Source organism: Musca domestica, unplaced genomic scaffold (genome assembly GCF_030504385.1).
Source record: "Musca domestica strain aabys unplaced genomic scaffold, Musca_domestica.polishedcontigs.V.1.1 24, whole genome shotgun sequence".
NCBI lineage: Eukaryota > Metazoa > Arthropoda > Insecta > Diptera > Muscidae > Musca > Musca domestica.
The window spans coordinates 4,926,196-4,943,029 of record NW_026712272.1 but is presented as its reverse complement, the minus strand read 5'-3'; the positions used below and the strand labels follow the sequence as shown (position 1 = coordinate 4,943,029).

Below are 16,834 nucleotides of genomic sequence, written 5' to 3'. Positions count from 1 at the left end.
TCTGGATAATGTTGGAAAGCAAGGTTGGCACTAAAAAATACCAAAGTGTCGATCACCTCAAGCAAGCCATTCGCCGGGAATGAGTCAAAATACCGCAGAGCAACATTCGGGCAGCGAGTTACGGTTTCATTGGCCGTTTGAAGGCCATAACTCGTACCAAAGGTGACCAATTCGATAAAATCTAAACTTATTCTAAAATTTGATGTTAGTTCCGACATTTTTTGCTTACATTCAATAAAATTTAAAAAAAATGTAAAAATTAAGGATTTTGACTTTGTTGCAGTTTTTTTAATCACACTCTGTATTTTTATTATATTTATTTAGGTCCAATACGAAATTGACAATATTGATCCATTCCTTCGTAACCTAAGTCAAAATATATTTAAATAATCGAACATTGGCTAAAATTACTTTTAACTTGTTATAATTTTTAAATAAATTAAATTAAAATTTATATACTATAGGGATAGTCTCATTTGCTAAAATGAATACGGCAACCCTTCTCCAACAGACTCGACGTTGTCATTTTTCTAATAAATATAATTAAAATACCTGAAATTTGTTCGTATGACAAGTGGCATATTTTACAAAAATTATAAGTTCCCTGTAGGAATGTTGGCTTAATATGAGAGACATTATCAACACACATTTTTTCTCCCAATAAGAAGAAGCATAAACAATAGGTTCGTTACTGAGTAAAAATACTACTTTCTCTGTCTCTCAAGAGAGAAAAAATTGCAAAAAATAAACGAACAGAAATTTTTAAAAAAATATTTGTAAGATAACAGCTGATCCGTCGAAAGAACTTTGACACAATCTTAGCAGCAGACATATTTTGACGAAGATTATTTGTTTTTTACATTTTCATTACAAAAATAATAATAAAACATAAATCGTTCCCATGTACAAATGTACTGTCTGCAACAAATAACAATTGTTCCTGCGCTTCCAATTGATATAGGCATTTGACACCTAAATAAATGAAATAGCTCATCATCCGCTACTAAATAATTTATTTTTTATTATTAAATTCAATAATTAAGTAAAGTAAAAAGAGTGATAAAATTGTGATATAAAAGTTCGAGCAATCATGCTACAATAAGAAGGCAAAACAGCTTAGTAAAACTAGAGAAATACAGCCCTGAAGCTATTCTATGTCAAAATTTAATTTAAGTTTTATTCATTTCATATTTTTGTTATTTTTCCTCATATTTAAAATGAATAAAATACCTGCAGTTTGTTTCAAAAATATAATCTAAACTGTTCAATCTTTCAAATTCCATGGCCAAAATTGTTAAAAAGCTGTAATGCGCTCCCCGTAATATGCGTTTCTTCCAACCATAGATTTTGAAAATATTTTGATTATATTTTTCAAAGCAGTAAATACGTACACAAAATTGGCAGAAGTACACACTACATACTTACTGTTAATACTAATATGTAGTAAAAAACAATAACAAAAAAATAGCAAAAAGCAAAAAAAATTGCCTGCACAGTTTTCTACAACTGTGCAAGTTAGGCCCCGGCGAGATTCGAACTCACGATCTCCTGTTTACTAGACAGGCGCTTTAACCAACTAAGCCACGGCGCCACGTTGCCATGTCGCCCTTCATTTAGTCATATTAGATGTGTGTCGATATGTGCGTATAGTGACAATGTTCAATATGTAGCAGAGACTTGCCTTTTCATACAGCAGTGTTGTATTTCCACTCTTGCTGTATTATATGGTAATTACATTAGTTTTGTTCCACCACATCTTTTCCTAATTATTTGCAAAGTGAAATTATTTGTAAATAGGATTTTATGTGAAAAAGAGTTAATTGAGATAATTGTCAATATTTCTTTAGCCTTCTCTCCTAAAAAATATTTTTTCTCTGCGGCAAAATTTATAAGTCTAAATTGATAAAAAAATGCATAAAATAATTTTCAATCATTTAAAAACAAATGTTTCCATTTTGGAATAAAAAAGAATAGTACTCGTATTAGGAATACGGTATTGGAAAAAACTACTTTTTGCATTTTTATTGGTAAATTTGAAGTTAGTTAAAACTCCAGCTTCAGGGTTAAGTTTTTAAAATGTATTCATTTTACCAAACCTTGCAATTATTGTGCTAGGCATACACATACAAATTTGTATACATGTTATGACATTAAAAGGCTACCAAAAGAAAAAAACTGTATTCAGGGTGATTGCTCTGCCCTACCTTACCTTTATTGTAACATAATTTCAAATAAAGATTAGCATTTTCTGAATTGTATGTTTTGAAAAAAACATTTGTAAAGGAGTAAGTACATAAAAAGCTTGAAGTCATGGCTAGGCATATTAATGTCAAATTATAATGGAAAACGACGGCAGGATTTTAGTGCGGCTCTGTAATCCCTTCATTAAATGTCACAAAATATGCCTAGCCATGACTTCTTAAGTACTTACACCTTAAACATTTGGTGGTTTTTATATAAAATGTACAGAAATGTCAACCATATGAGACAAAAATTCCATCCAAATAAGCTAAAGATTGATATGAATAATGATCAAATCCGCTTTTTCTGTTATTAAATGTATCTGTATCTTTTTATTAAGGGTCTGTTTGTAAATGTCAAAAAAGCACAAATACTATGTGTTTTAAAAATTTTTGATTTTTGAGATAATAATTTATTTAAATAATATTTAAAATAGTAATAAATAAAAAATTTAAAAACACACATGAATGTTATTGTTTTCTTTTCAATTATTTTTTCGACATGTAACAGGTTTTAAGTTTTTAAAAATTGCAAGCAACAATTTCCCATAACCAATTTTTTTGTGTTATCACTTCACTTGGCACATCACTCTTGATATTACATGGAACATAAGTTTTTATTTAATAAATTGAACCTGTAATTTACGGAAACACGCAAAATATACAATTTTACAATAAATGTGGCCATTAAACATCAACAATAACAAAAAGCCAGACAGCTGAATTAAATGACTTTGTTATCATTCCACTTTGGGTAGTATTTTGCTCATACACAACACTAAGAAGAAGCATTTGTCTTGATTCATATTTGATGCCGCCGCCGATGCAGTGTCATTCCACTTCGTTGTCTGTTTTGATATTAAGTTTATTTTTGTTGTTTTTGTTTGGTTAGAAGAATGGAGGAACTGCTGGACTTTCGCGACTTTACCGAACTGGAAGCATTTAAGTTCGACGATGAAAAGGTGTCCACGGTCACATCCAGAGAACAGGTGAGCTCTAATCTCAAGATAGCTGCCGCAGCTCTTAAAATCTCCTAAATACAAAATATGATTTCAGCAAAAAACTGAAAATTCCATAGAAAAATGTTTTGATCGCTATCTGCAGCTGCGTTACTCGGATCGGCGGATATCGAAATTCCATCGTAAAGAACATCAAAGGTTTCTCGAATGTATGTTACATCGTTTGCCACCGAATTACGAGTGTTTGGACAGTAGCAGACCCTGGTGTGTTTATTGGATTTTGCAAGCGGCTCATGTGCTAAATTTTACGTATTCTCCGGAAACATTGGAACATGTAGTTCAATTTTTGGAAAAGTATGTATGTTTGTCTATTTGTTAGATTTTCTGAACTACATTTTCCTTTTAATTTTGTAGATGCCGTCATCCTCAGGGCGGTTTTGCCGGTGGTCCAGGCCAATATCCACATTTGGCAACAACCTATGCAGCTGTAAATAGCTTGGCCATGATTGGCACGCCCAGTGCATTTCGTGCCATAGATCGTGACTCCCTGGAGAAATTTTTGTTTTCTGTACGTGAGCCTGATGGCTCTTTTCGCCTACACGTTGATGGTGAGACTGATGTAAGAGGTGCCTACTGTGCCGTTTCCGTGGCCAAACTAACAAATATGCCTGAAGAAACACTGAAGAAATTATTTGATAAAACTGGCGATTGGATTGCAAGTTGTCAAACATATGAGGGAGGTTTTGGTGGGGCACCCGATTTAGAAGCCCATGGTGGTTACACGTTTTGTGGTATAGCGGCATTGGCAATGCTCAACGAGGGTCACAAATGCCAGCAGGAACAGTTATTGGTAATAATGGGAATTACATTTACAAAAATAGAAATTATATTTTTTTTCTTGTATTTTATAGAAATGGACATTACAAAGACAGATGGCCTATGAGGGCGGCTTTCAGGGACGCACCAATAAACTAGTTGATGGTTGTTATTCATTTTGGGTAGGAGCTACCATACCCATTACCCAGGCTATTATGAATAATGATGGCAAACCATTAAAGAAAGCACTCTTCGATATTGGCGCTTTGCAGGAGTATATATTACTTTGCTGTCAAAAAGCCAGTGGTGGTCTCATTGACAAACCAGGAAAGTATGTGTTTTGAAATTACAGTTTAGGAGCCAAAGCTTAAATTCTTGTTTTTCAGACCCCAAGACCTCTATCACACCTGTTATACCCTTAGTGGCATTGCAATTGCTCAACATTCTGAATCAGCTGAAATTCCTGCAGTTTTGGGCGATCCAGCTAATGAATTGCTGCCAACGCATCCTCTGTTTAATGTACCTCCAGACGCTGTGGCCCATACAACACATTTCTATGAGCAGTTAAATAAATTACGTTCCTTTGCCGACTTCAATATAAATGATGTCGACAATGACGATGTTGTGGAAGATCCTGTAGAAGAAGTATAATTATGAAAAAGAGTTTGTTAAATTATACGAAAAAAAACATTGTATTTTTACTACTTATTTAAATGAAATGTTAAAAACTTATTTTGTAAATGTATTTTATGTATAGTGAACATGTAAACTATCCACATTTCTTTTGGGAGAATTGGGAGTCTGCATCCTGTATTATACCCCAGTCTATTACTCTCAAGAGGACCACTTGCAAAAATCAAAACAACACACACAAAACTAAATATACCTGTGTTCGTTTTAAAAATATTTTTTATCTTTAATGACCATTTAGAGGCGATACAAATAAAAAATTCTAATAAAATCGTATTTTCAAAATAATAATCGTTATCTCGTTCAAATGAATTCACGATTCCAAGTTATGGTGAATGTTTGTGGGTTTATCAAACCGGAGTTGTTAATCAACGCTAACATTTTTTTAACATTCAGACGGGGATTGTAGCAATACCTATGTCATTTACCTATCGCTCACGCTTCCGGAGAATACGTAAAATTCCAATCGAAAATGAAAATTCGAGAAAATTACAAGCTATTTTTAACAAACAAGATTTTAAAAAAAAAGCTATGTAAATGTTCAATAATAATTAAATAAATTTTAAAATGCAACTTTCTTAAGTCTCTAATTCCTTCCATTTCAATTTAGCACCATAAAATTAATCCAAATTCTTTAAAAAAAAATATTTCATATTGATACTTTAAGTTGTACAACAATTTAGTCATTGTGTTATTTTCCACAAAGTTCAGCTTGAATATATATGTCAAGCATAAACAACATAGTCCCATAAAAATACAACTCTGGGCACATATGTTTCTTGGCGGCGTTCATTGGCATCTTCACCATAAATTGTTTACATTTGTTTGGTACTGGAGAAAATTTGCAAGTTTGCGAAATATTTATTTAAAAAAATTAAGAATTTGAGTCTGCAGTAAAAAAAATAAAAAAATTTTCGAATCTTTGTGTGCACGTGTAAAATATTGAAAGTAGAAAGAAAGCTAAACTGATTGCTAGATATTATTTGGTAAGTTGCCTTTTTTCCAGAAAATGAAAGAAAAAGGAGGAACATTGGCGGGAATAATCCTAATATGTTGAAAAAAAAAAAAAAACAGTCCATTGCAGCAATGGATTAAATATTGGTCCAAGAAACTAATTAACAAAAATAGCAAATAAAATTATGGAATCGAATTATTTTCTGTCTGCTTGATTTTGCATGTTTCCACAAGAATCGTCGCAAAGCATTATTTTTTTCAAGATTCTGCGTGAACGAATTTTATAACACTTAACTAACAACGATTTTTCTACTTACAGCCCAGCCACTATTAAATAAATGAAAATGTCCACCCTGGAACTGTGTGAAAAACTGTTCGATACCAAGGATATTTACAAATTATTTCAAGTAGAGAAAACAGCCAATGAAAAGGAATTGAAAAAAGCCTATTACAAATTATCATTGTTAGTACATCCAGATCGTGTGCCGGAAGCCCAAAAGAAAGATGCCACAGAGAAATTTAAACTGCTCTCAAAGCTGTATCAAACCCTTACCGATAAAGATAAACGAGCCTTGTACGATGAACAGGGCATCATTGATGATGACGATGATAATTTGGAGGGCAAACTAAATAATTGGTTGGAATTGTGGCAGAAGATATTCAAGCCCATTACCACAGAGGATATCAACAACTATGAAAAATCCTATGTGGGGTCGGAGCTCGAAAAAACTGACATAAAGAAAGCATATCTCAATGGTAAAGGATGTATTAACTACATGATGAACTCTGTGCCCTTTATGAAGGTGGAAGATGAACCACGTATACAAGAAATTGTACGCAAAATGATTGATGATGGAGAAGTTCCCGAATATAAGATATTCACCAACGAACCAGAATTGAAACGTAAAAAACGTCACAAGAAATACGCCCGTGAATCTAAGGAAGCCAAAGAAATTTTGGCGAAAATTGAGGCCAAAAATAAGAAGAAGGCAGAAAATGGTAGCAGTGGCGGTGGCAGTCTGGAACAAGCTATTATGTGCCGACAAAAGTCACGTGAAGATGGTTTCAATTCTCTCATGGATAAACTGATGGCCAAATACGGCAATGAGGATGATGATGAAGCTATCGACCTAAATTCTTTGGGAAAGTCACGGGGCAAAAAGAAGTCCTCTGCTGGTGCAGCAAATAGCAAAGAAAAATCGGATAAAACATTACATACAGTAAAAAATGGCAAAGTCAAAAAGCGCAAGGAGTAAAGTAAAAGACACATATAACAATTTAATCGAATTCATTTATGTGTTCCAAAATCGGCTACAGTGAACAATCAAATCATTGATTGAGTGGAAAATACTTTGTCCTTACCAAAAAAACGAGCCTTTTAATTAACTCGCAATTGATGGTCATTATATTTTTTCAATGTAGGCTTTGGAACAAATATTCAAATAAAATTAGAAGTAGCGGTTCTATCCTTGTATATGCGTAGATTTTAAAACCTATTATAATAAATTACTAAATAGATCGAGACATTTGTCCTTAATAAGTAAGATTAGTTTTTGTTATATTTCGTATTTCGCATAATTATTTTTTTTTAAAAATGTCCTGAATATATTTCGGACTGATTGGCAAATAAAATATGTGGAAAAATTATTTTTGATTTTTTTTATTGATATTCATGAAAAAATGAAAAATTCATTGTTAAAGTTAACAACAGTTATAATATTAAAATGCAAAATTATGAGTAAAAAGTCTAGATTAAAGTTGACAGTATTGTTGCTGTGCATTGAACTTATGACATGTCACAAAATATGCGGAGACTTCAAGCTGCGTATTTAACCACGTCTTAATGTGTTAGTTTTTGGATTTATATTTTATTCTTCCTTAATAGAGGGTATAAAAGGTGTGAAATTACAAAATATTTAGTCGGAAATAAATATAAATTTCTTCCTTGTTGAACGCCCATATCTAAGGAAGAGTTACAAAATATAAATCTGACAATAAAAGTCTATCTTTTAAAAAGTGTTATCCTATGATTACAAAAGATTAACATTTTAACCGTACCATGGTTTACAACAAATGTTAAAACACAAGAAGAAGAAAAAAGGCTCTACAAACGTTGGTCAGACGCGTCGGACAAAAATTTAGACTTTGAGCAGATGTGTTGGACGACCGACATTTTGTTTGCTGGGTTTGTACAGAGTACACCAAAATCACAACCTGCCGCCGTCGACTGTTTCACACATAAAAAACCGTCGCCGTCGAAAAAGTCACTCCGCTTCGTGGTCTGCTCTCGAGGGACAACAATCAACAAAAAAATTGTAATTTTTTAGTTTATGTTGTTCGAAGCGCCACAGAAAAATGTCAAATAAAAGTAATCACAAGTGTCGCCTCTGTTTGGTTGATTGCGATTCAAATAAAATGCAAGATTTATTCACAAAAGCAGAAACTAATTGTAGGGACCCAGAAGACATGCGAGCCGATGATGATTTCTCCCAATTGCCTTTGGTTGAAAAGGTGGAATATTGTTGTGGTGTCAAGGTAACGTAGCATCAAAGTGCAAAGAATTCAACAACACCAACAAATAATAACAATTATTTACTTTACCATACAGTTAATTTCCAAACCGCATTTGCCCACTAAAATATGTACCAAATGTTTGAATATCGTACATATGTGGTCCAATTTTCGACAAATGTGTCGCAATTCCCAGGCATTCCTGGCCTCACAAATACATTTGTCCATAGAGGAAGACGTTGTGGTCGGCAGCATAAAAAACCTGCAAAAAATGCGCAATGAACTCCTCAAGAAAACCGAGGAACAACAACACAAAAGGGAACAACAAATTGCATCACAACATATCAATGCCACAGATACACAAGCCGATATTGATTATATCGTAGAAGAGGTCGATGAACCAGTGGAAGATGAAGATCCGGTGTTCAATGATGATTACGACGATATGTATGACGAAAATTTCGATAATGACGATGATACTCATGATCCAGACTTTAAGCCTTCCAAAAACAATGCCAACAAATATCAATTCGATTTATCAAAGCTCAATCAAATTGATTTCTCTGAAATATTTTCACCAGATGATTTTGCCGAGGCGTATGACTATTTAAATGCCGATAATGACGATGAATTGGAAAAAGTTATAGAACACTGTGCCACCAAGAATGTTGCTTTACAAACTCTCAGGCGTAAAGCCATAATCTCAAGAGCAAAAGAACAAATTGCCCCAAAGAAACACCCGCAGTACAAAAAGAAATCCAAAACGGAAAAATTACCGAAACCTTCAATGTTTATGTGCAACATTTGTGGTAATGTTTACAGCAAGAAACCCCTATTCCAATATCATATGCGCATGCATTCCGATGTTAAACCATATCAGTGCGAGTAAGAAAGTTGGCTTTATTTCAATGTTAATATCATTATAAACAATTTGAATCTTTGCAGAATATGTAACAAATCCTATCGTATAATGAGCGATTTAAGGAATCACATGTATAGGCATACGGGTGAAAGACCATTTAAATGTAAATTCTGCGATCGTCACTTTATGGACCGAAGTTCGCGACATCGCCACGAAAGGTACCTTTAGATTGTTTGCCTTGTTATATTTTAATACAAACAAAATATGTACTTTTGATCTAAACAGAGTTCACACCAATTCCCGTCCCTATACATGCAATGTATGCAGCAAGAGTTTCACTTATTCGGCTATTTTAAAGAATCATATGAAATTGCATACTGGCGAAAAAGATTACATGTAAGCACTTACATATTGTGTGTGACAAATGTATTTTATTAAAATGTTATATATCTTCTCTTCAAACAACAGATGCGCTGTCTGTAATAAATCATTTACACTGGCCCATCAGCTAAAGGCCCACATGCTGACACTAACACACAGGCAGAAGGAGGCAGCTTTCGAAGCTCAAGGTTATAAAGTAATATTTGAAGCAGTCGAAATGACAAAAACAACAAAAAATTAGAAAATATACATATTATTATATGTGAAGGTATTATGTGGAGATTACTATATTGAAAATAGTAAAGGGAAAAATGTTTTTTTTTTGTACATATTTTTTTGAAATTCTATTCATTAGAAATTAAAAAATATATATTTTATCCCCACTAGAAAATAAATAGGAAGTTACAGACTATTTAAATAGATTTGCTTGTAACTTGTGACTCGCAATGTGGCTACAGTGTATCTTGAAACAAAATTTTAAATGTACAATGTAAAGAGCACCTTATGCACTATATTGCATGAATGAAAGACGTAACAAAGTTAGATAAGGCCCCTAAAAACTCTACTGTTTCAGTGAGGAACCATAGCTTTTTGAATCTTTCCGTTAAATCAACAAAACCTAAACATTGGCTTTGCTCCCACCCAAATAAAGGTATGTACTTTAATATGCACGTTTTCATAAAGCGTATAAAACGGTTGTTCCTTTAATAGTCAATAAAATTTGCCATTCATTTTGTTCATTTATGAAACAAAATAACCTACTTTCAAGGAATTTAAAGAAATCTGTACGTCATTTGTCGTATGTAAACTAAAACCTTAATCATTCCTATATACAACTGAAACTTCCAAGGAGTTGTTAATCAGTCCCTTTCCTACCATATAGTGCCCTATATTATGGTCGGCGTTTATTTGATTAAACTGACTTTGTCTCTTACAATTTTTCCTAACGCCGTTCTGACAAATGTTTGGCTTAGTTATCTTGTGATCAAAATAACGGGCTTTATTTTGAATTGCCCCGGTATTTTTGGGGTATGTCACTTTTGACAACTAGAAACTGCACCATTAATAACGATGGAACGAAGCAGGATTCACAAACCTACTGAAATGATAAAAATTCACTTGCAGTCAAAGTTTGTAAACAAGTCTTTTGGAGTCGTCATCATGCTAGAACAATACGGATGAGAGCAAATATTGTTTTGTACGTAGTACTACCACACTTTTCACCGATTATGTTCAGAGTATGTAACGGATCCTACATCTGATAGCTGAACACTGTCCTTTCACGTTTTACTATAGCACGAATTTAACTATCTTCTATGAAAAATATTACTATTACAGGTCAGCGTCTTCGTATAGCCCCCATAATCTGTATTTTGATGATTTTAGCGACATTGTTTACCGGAATTGTTCCGAATTTGGAACGTGAAGTTCGATATGGTTTATACCTCCTATTACAGAAAATTGTATGTGCAGGTCCACGTATTGGTATTTGATGTTGACAATATAAACTTCTCTGAAAAAAATTATCTACACAGGTGCGTATTTTCGTATGACCCCATATATAATTTTACCCAGGTAAATTTCATATTTTGATGGTTTAAGCCACATTTTTGGAATAAATTGTTTTAATTTTTGTTTACGAATTTAGTCGATTTTTGCATCATTGTTTAACGGAAATATCTCGAAATTGATATTTGGTGTTCACAATAGGCACCCCCTTCTCTGAGATATGATTGGCTATACAGATCCATGTTTTCATATAGCCCTCATATAACTGTATCAATCGATATTTGGTATGTAATTATTTTAGAATCTTCCAAAATTCCTTCCAATTGATGGAGTGCATTAAAAGTTCGGCATCGGAACCTAGCCGCTTTTTTAATTTTCATATGAAGCCACACATGCTTACAGCAAAACATCAGAAAAATGAAGCTGCCTCCAAAGGAATAAAAACAACAGTCAGTTAAGAAAATAGCAAGATGCTAAATTTATCTATTTGTAAATATAATAACTAGAACATAAAGAATACTAAAAACTACTTAATTTATATGCGTACTCTTACACATTATTGATTATTTACATATTGCTTAGTTATGTTTGTTTTGTAATATTTACGCATCTATGTATTTAGAGTGTTTGGCCGAATTTTCTACCGCCTTATGTAGACTTGTATTTTTGTGAGCTTTTAATTGATGAGCAAGTTTAAAGGATTTCGAACATGGTTCACACCTAGATATATGGAGAAAAAAGAAAACATTAAGAATAATTACATTATTAGCGATGGTATGTTGAGAGACTCAGATGTGTCTGAAATTTAAAATATCAATAATAATTCCAGACGGCACAACCGGTACGACAATGAATTTAGTATCCAAAATACTGAGTCAAAAGGTGTTACAGCCGACAAAAAGGGAATATCTTTTGAACATAAATAATTATCAGACAGATTTGAGCCTACTAGTTACAAAGCAAACTGCTTACCTAAATGGCCTTTCACCAGTGTGGACTTTTAGGTGAGCCTGTAAAGTAGTTGCCAGAGCAAACGATTTGCCACAATCGTCGCAAGTAAAAGGCTTTTCATTAGTATGAATTCTGGAAATATAATGATGAAGTTGAATTAAAATATGTTTCTTTTTTTTTCAAACAGGAACATACCTTTCATGTCTTATGTGTGTACTTCGATCGGAAAATCGTCTTGCACAAAATTTACACTCAAATGGTTTCTCGCCTGTATGAACTCGCATATGAGCCTGAAGATTACAAGCTGTTATAAATCGCTTAAAGCATATCCTAAAAATAGATAGAAAGCAGTGTTATTTATTTAACATACTTTTAACAAATGTTGCTGATCATAAGCTTACTCGCATTCATGGGTTTTTTCTTGACGATGAATTTTCATATGAACATTCAAAACTTGACGGCTGTTGAAACTATTTCCACATATTTCACAGGTAAGGGGTGATGTACTAGATTGTGATTTCACTTTGCCACTTGTGGTCTTCTTAGATTGATGTATCCTTAGGGGTGCCTTATGTTCATAATTTAATGTTACATTTGAATTTTTACTAATCTTTGATGGTTCATGTATTATGAATTCATCTATTTCATATTCGATATCAATATTTTGCTCTGAATTAGTTGAATAGGCAGATTCAAAATAAACATCTTCCTTGGTGATAACAGTTGAAGTAACATTATCATCCTCATCATCGTTATCTTGGCTATCTTCGTCAAATTCTTCCAATAGCTCTTCATCGTTATCTTCTTCGTTCCTTTCCTCAGAAAATGACACATATGATATATTTTCTTCGGATAGCTGATTATTCTTCATATTTGCTGGTTCATTTGAATTAATATCCTCTTGAAGACCATCATTGCTTATTATATAATAAAGGGATTCATTTGCTTTTTTAATACTATTGTCTCTACAATCCCCTTCTGGTGCTGAATCAACGGTGAAGTCATTTTCAAATGTTTCACTGTCAATCATTTCTTGTACCTTTAACATTTTTGAAGAAAAACTCGTGGAATTTGCATCAAGATCGGGGTTTTCTGATGAAACATTATCGCCAGTGGCTAAGTCTATTGTATGACCAAGTGCGGAAGTGCCTGATGGTACCTTTGGGGTCTCATCCATTGCATTTGTGAAAAAATCTAGTGGTTCATTAATCACTTCATCCTCCACACTCATGACTTGCTTTTCATTTTTGGTGCTAAAATCACTTTCAACAAATTTCTGTTCATTTTTAATTCTTTTTTCATCACAATTTCTTTCTGGTTCTATTTTACGCTTGTTGCCGCATTCCTTTCGTTTCTTGTGAAGATAGCGCTTCTCCTCCTCTGCAATAACTTCTTTAGCCTCCGATACAATTTCTTCGTCTTCCAGTTCAGCATCTTCATCGCATATATTATCATCAGATTCGCTTACTGTTACAATATCTTTGCTTCGATCTTTTTTAAAGAAATTTGTGGCAGATTTAGTTTGTTCCAAGACTGATCGGAGATTTGTATTTGATTCCCGACATGTCTTACGAAAATATACAGCCTGTTTCAAAATTGCAACACATTTTCGACATATCTTGTCAGGTAGTCCATCATTAGGGCTCATCTGAAAGTGATTCAAGGAAATTAAACATGCTATGACTCTATGCGGCCAATACTCACTGCAATACCAGAGGAATCAAATATATCTTTGGCCAGCTTTTTGTTGCCTTCATGCTCTTCAAAAATTGGTATCATTTTTTCATTCTCTTTATGAGTTTCCTCCTTCAGGCATACCCTACATATATTCCACTTTATGCTAATTTCCATTTCGGAAGATATCGATATACTGATAATTCAATAATATTATTCTATTAAATGAATAATAATAAAAACAAACTTCTCCCCAACCAAACAAAAACAAGAAACTAAGCGTCGTTGTCCATTGCAGTGACAGCAACATTCCCAGGTCAGGCAAAAAGTAATGTCGCCGTCGCCGCATGGGTGATCTGCCACCATAATAGTTGCGTGTGCTTACGCCATAATCACTACAACAGCGTTACCTAAAATTCGACGTATGTGGTCGACGTTATTCACCACACAAGAGTTGTGTTCCAGTACTTTTTTAGTAGTAAAACTATCAGAAGAGAGAACAGTTCGAAATGTCATTCTCATTTAGGTTTGCTCAAAAAATAAGGGAACGGAAAATTAGCAGAAATGCGATAAAATGTCAAAATTCAAAGTTCCAAAAGTAAACAGCCTAAACCGGACTGGTGAAACCTTACTGAAAAGGGCGCCAACATTTAAAAAATGAGTATTGAAGACGATAAGTTAAAATTAATAATTTATAATAATAATTACTAATCTGATTCCTCATTCAGCCAGTCCTCTTCACTGCTGGAATCATCCAAAAGTGAATACATCAGTTGCTCCATATTTTCTCTTTTTGTTTTTTGCACGACAAATATTAGTTTTTCCTTTAGTTTTCAAGTTGATCATTTTTTTTATTGAAATGTATCAATACATTTTTCAACCTTGTTAGCCCTGCCAATTAAATGTCAAATTTACAATATGCACATTTCTGCTCGGCCAAATTCATGTAGCTAAAACAAGCAGAAATGTGCACCACTCAGCGCCATTTTTTTCTCGAGAGAGCTGCAAGTTTTGCTAGTTTTTGGAGTACGGGAACGCGTTGTAGCAGAATTAGTGCTAATTAGTACTAATTTGCAGGTTCTGGAACACAACTAAGATAATTACATGAATTTATGCCTTATGTCTATAATTTAAAAAGTTTTTACCAACCTAAAATAAAAATTCGCTTGAAATGTGTGTATTTTCTTTATATTTGACAGCAATGCACAACAAAAGTAGACTATAGGAGAGTTCGTTTACTCGTTAATTTGTACAAATTTGCACAAATGAAAAATAAACCATTTAATAGTTTGTTCATTTAGCTAAATCCAGCTAAAAAATGTGCATCCAAGGGACACCATTGCTCATGCTTATATTAATTGAAGATGCTGGAATAATAGTTATTTGTTGTAGACGGCATTTTTGTGCATTAAAACTTTTTTGTGTTTTAAATTATTATTTTGTGCTATGAAAATGAAAAAAACATATAGACTGCATCAAAAAATATCTGCTGTTAAGGTTTTGGCCAAAGCTGTTTTGATGAATCAGCTGTTTTCTTACATATGTTTTTCAAGATGTTATTCGTTTACTTTGTACATTTTTTTTCTCTCGAGAGAGAAGAAATATTTTTTCTCTGTAACTTCTTACTGCGTAAATGTTACAGGAAATTTAAACGTAAGAACCTTATATGAGGCAATATGACTGTTACCGATGAAATCTTTGGCTTTAATCGAGATCTTAAGGTGCAAGCACATAAAGAGTTTTTTTTTGATTGGCTTAAGTCATATGCTGGCTTCTTTGGAAAAGAACAAAGGAGTGTAGGGCCGAAATCGAACTAAGTCAACCTTATGCTAGGAACACAATTGGAGCGAACGACGAATTTCGCCCTACGCGGCGACAAAATGAGCCGCGAAAATTCGTCGTATGGAACACAATACCGACGAAATTATAAAACAGCTGATGAAGTTGTTTACTTTTTGCTCATTTGTTGACTACAATGAATTATACAAGAACACATAATTCTTTACGTTCTCTATTATAATTTCATTTATGTCCATCTTCTCTATTATAAATTCACTGATATCCATCTTCACTCAGGCGCAAGTACACAAATAAATAAACAAATTAATTATTTTTTTTTTATACGAGTAACAGATAGTAGAGTGACCATAACAAATTTTAAAGTAAAAAGTAACTTTATTTACTAAAACACATAAAATTCGTACAAGTATGGCCACCTTGTACTGTTTTGTTCGCCGGTCGCCGGCGTATGAAATAGAAATAAAGCTAATTGAGTTCGCGGCGACCGACGAAATTTTCGCCAGTGCCGTGATTGTGTGCACTTCCATATACACATATGTGTTTTATTTTTGACGACGAACATACGCCGCGAAAAAATTCGTCGTTCGCTCCAATTGTGTTCCTAGCATTAGACTCCCAGTCAGAGAAGCGTTTTATGTATTCTCACCTTTAATTCCATTACACATTGTTTTGCATAAAAAGACCAGGACATACTATCTAAAGTTGCATGTGGTTTAAACATGTGTTTGAAGATTGGATTATCTTTTTTATGTATTTGCAGTCGATTTCACAACTTTTTTTATTCTTTGCTTACAATTAACGTTTGACCCAAAACAAAAAAAAGAAAAAAAAAAAAAACAAATTGATATGATTTTTTATTTTACTTGTATGATATGATTTTTATTTTACTTGTATGTTATACATTTATATTACATATAAATAATGATAGGACTAATAAAACACTTGTGATTTTGGATAGCACAAAATGTAAAGAAACTTAAAAAACGACTTATTATATTGTTAAACATTTTAAGGAATTAGTAACATTTGCGTCTCTGTGCATAATATTTATATGTATAAGTGATATCAGTCTCCTAGTAAACCAAGTATATTAAAAAGTGTAACCTATTGGCCACGAAATTAGAACTACATGTTATGTAAGCTGTAATATAAACGAAAATAGGCCTTTTTAGCTATGATTTTGATTGAAAACTATGATCTGATCCAAACATAGTGGAAAAATTAAAAAAAAAACATTCCTGGGATTAAAGCCAAATGAACTCCGCGTATCAATGCCACCGTCAATATCGTGGTCTTGCTGTCAAAGGAACACATAATTCAACGAGTGCATTCTGTTTTTTCTTTAGATTAGGCAACGTTTATGTATTTTTTTCAATATCAGGATGGAGCAGTAAAGAATAGTTTCACATTATACTGGTATCATACTTTTATGCATGTTTGGAAAGGTAAGGGTGGAAATACATAAAGCGCTTACCTGGCTGGCTTAA

At 33.2% G+C, this 16,834-nt stretch overlaps 4 protein-coding genes and 1 non-coding gene across 5 annotated transcripts; 3 read left to right on the top strand and 2 right to left on the bottom strand.

The window, feature by feature from the left end:
• Positions 1-1,517: 1,517 nt before the first annotated feature.
• On the bottom strand, positions 1,518-1,591 carry TRNAT-AGU (transfer RNA threonine (anticodon AGU)). Its single transcript has one exon. It is a non-coding gene; the product is annotated as a tRNA-Thr (tRNA).
• Positions 1,592-3,055: 1,464 nt separating this feature from the next.
• LOC101896825 (protein farnesyltransferase subunit beta) lies at positions 3,056-4,776 on the top strand. Its single transcript, XM_005184788.4, has 5 exons — positions 3,056-3,229; positions 3,297-3,553; positions 3,614-4,049; positions 4,111-4,346; positions 4,402-4,776. Exons 1-5 carry the CDS (start codon positions 3,137-3,139, stop codon positions 4,664-4,666), a joined length of 1,287 nt encoding a protein of 428 aa, XP_005184845.1. The 5' UTR covers positions 3,056-3,136; the 3' UTR covers positions 4,667-4,776.
• Positions 4,777-5,514: 738 nt separating this feature from the next.
• LOC101896646 (J domain-containing protein CG6693) lies at positions 5,515-7,203 on the top strand. The gene is made up of 2 exons (XM_005184787.4): positions 5,515-5,691; positions 5,979-7,203. Exon 2 carries the CDS (start codon positions 5,998-6,000, stop codon positions 6,913-6,915), a length of 918 nt encoding a protein of 305 aa, XP_005184844.1. The 5' UTR covers positions 5,515-5,691; positions 5,979-5,997; the 3' UTR covers positions 6,916-7,203.
• A 567-nt stretch (positions 7,204-7,770) lies between these two features.
• Positions 7,771-9,860, top strand: LOC101896465 (myoneurin). Its single transcript, XM_005184786.4, has 5 exons — positions 7,771-8,194; positions 8,268-9,055; positions 9,116-9,250; positions 9,318-9,428; positions 9,501-9,860. Exons 1-5 carry the CDS (start codon positions 8,015-8,017, stop codon positions 9,652-9,654), a joined length of 1,368 nt encoding a protein of 455 aa, XP_005184843.1. The 5' UTR covers positions 7,771-8,014; the 3' UTR covers positions 9,655-9,860.
• A 1,516-nt stretch (positions 9,861-11,376) lies between these two features.
• LOC101897171 (zinc finger protein 287) lies at positions 11,377-13,858 on the bottom strand. Its single transcript, XM_005184790.3, has 5 exons — positions 13,578-13,858; positions 12,275-13,521; positions 12,069-12,203; positions 11,895-12,005; positions 11,377-11,642 (listed from the first exon to the last, which is right to left on the bottom strand). Exons 1-5 carry the CDS (start codon positions 13,722-13,724, stop codon positions 11,525-11,527), a joined length of 1,758 nt encoding a protein of 585 aa, XP_005184847.1. The 5' UTR covers positions 13,725-13,858; the 3' UTR covers positions 11,377-11,524.
• Between the last annotated feature and the right edge of the window lie 2,976 nt (positions 13,859-16,834).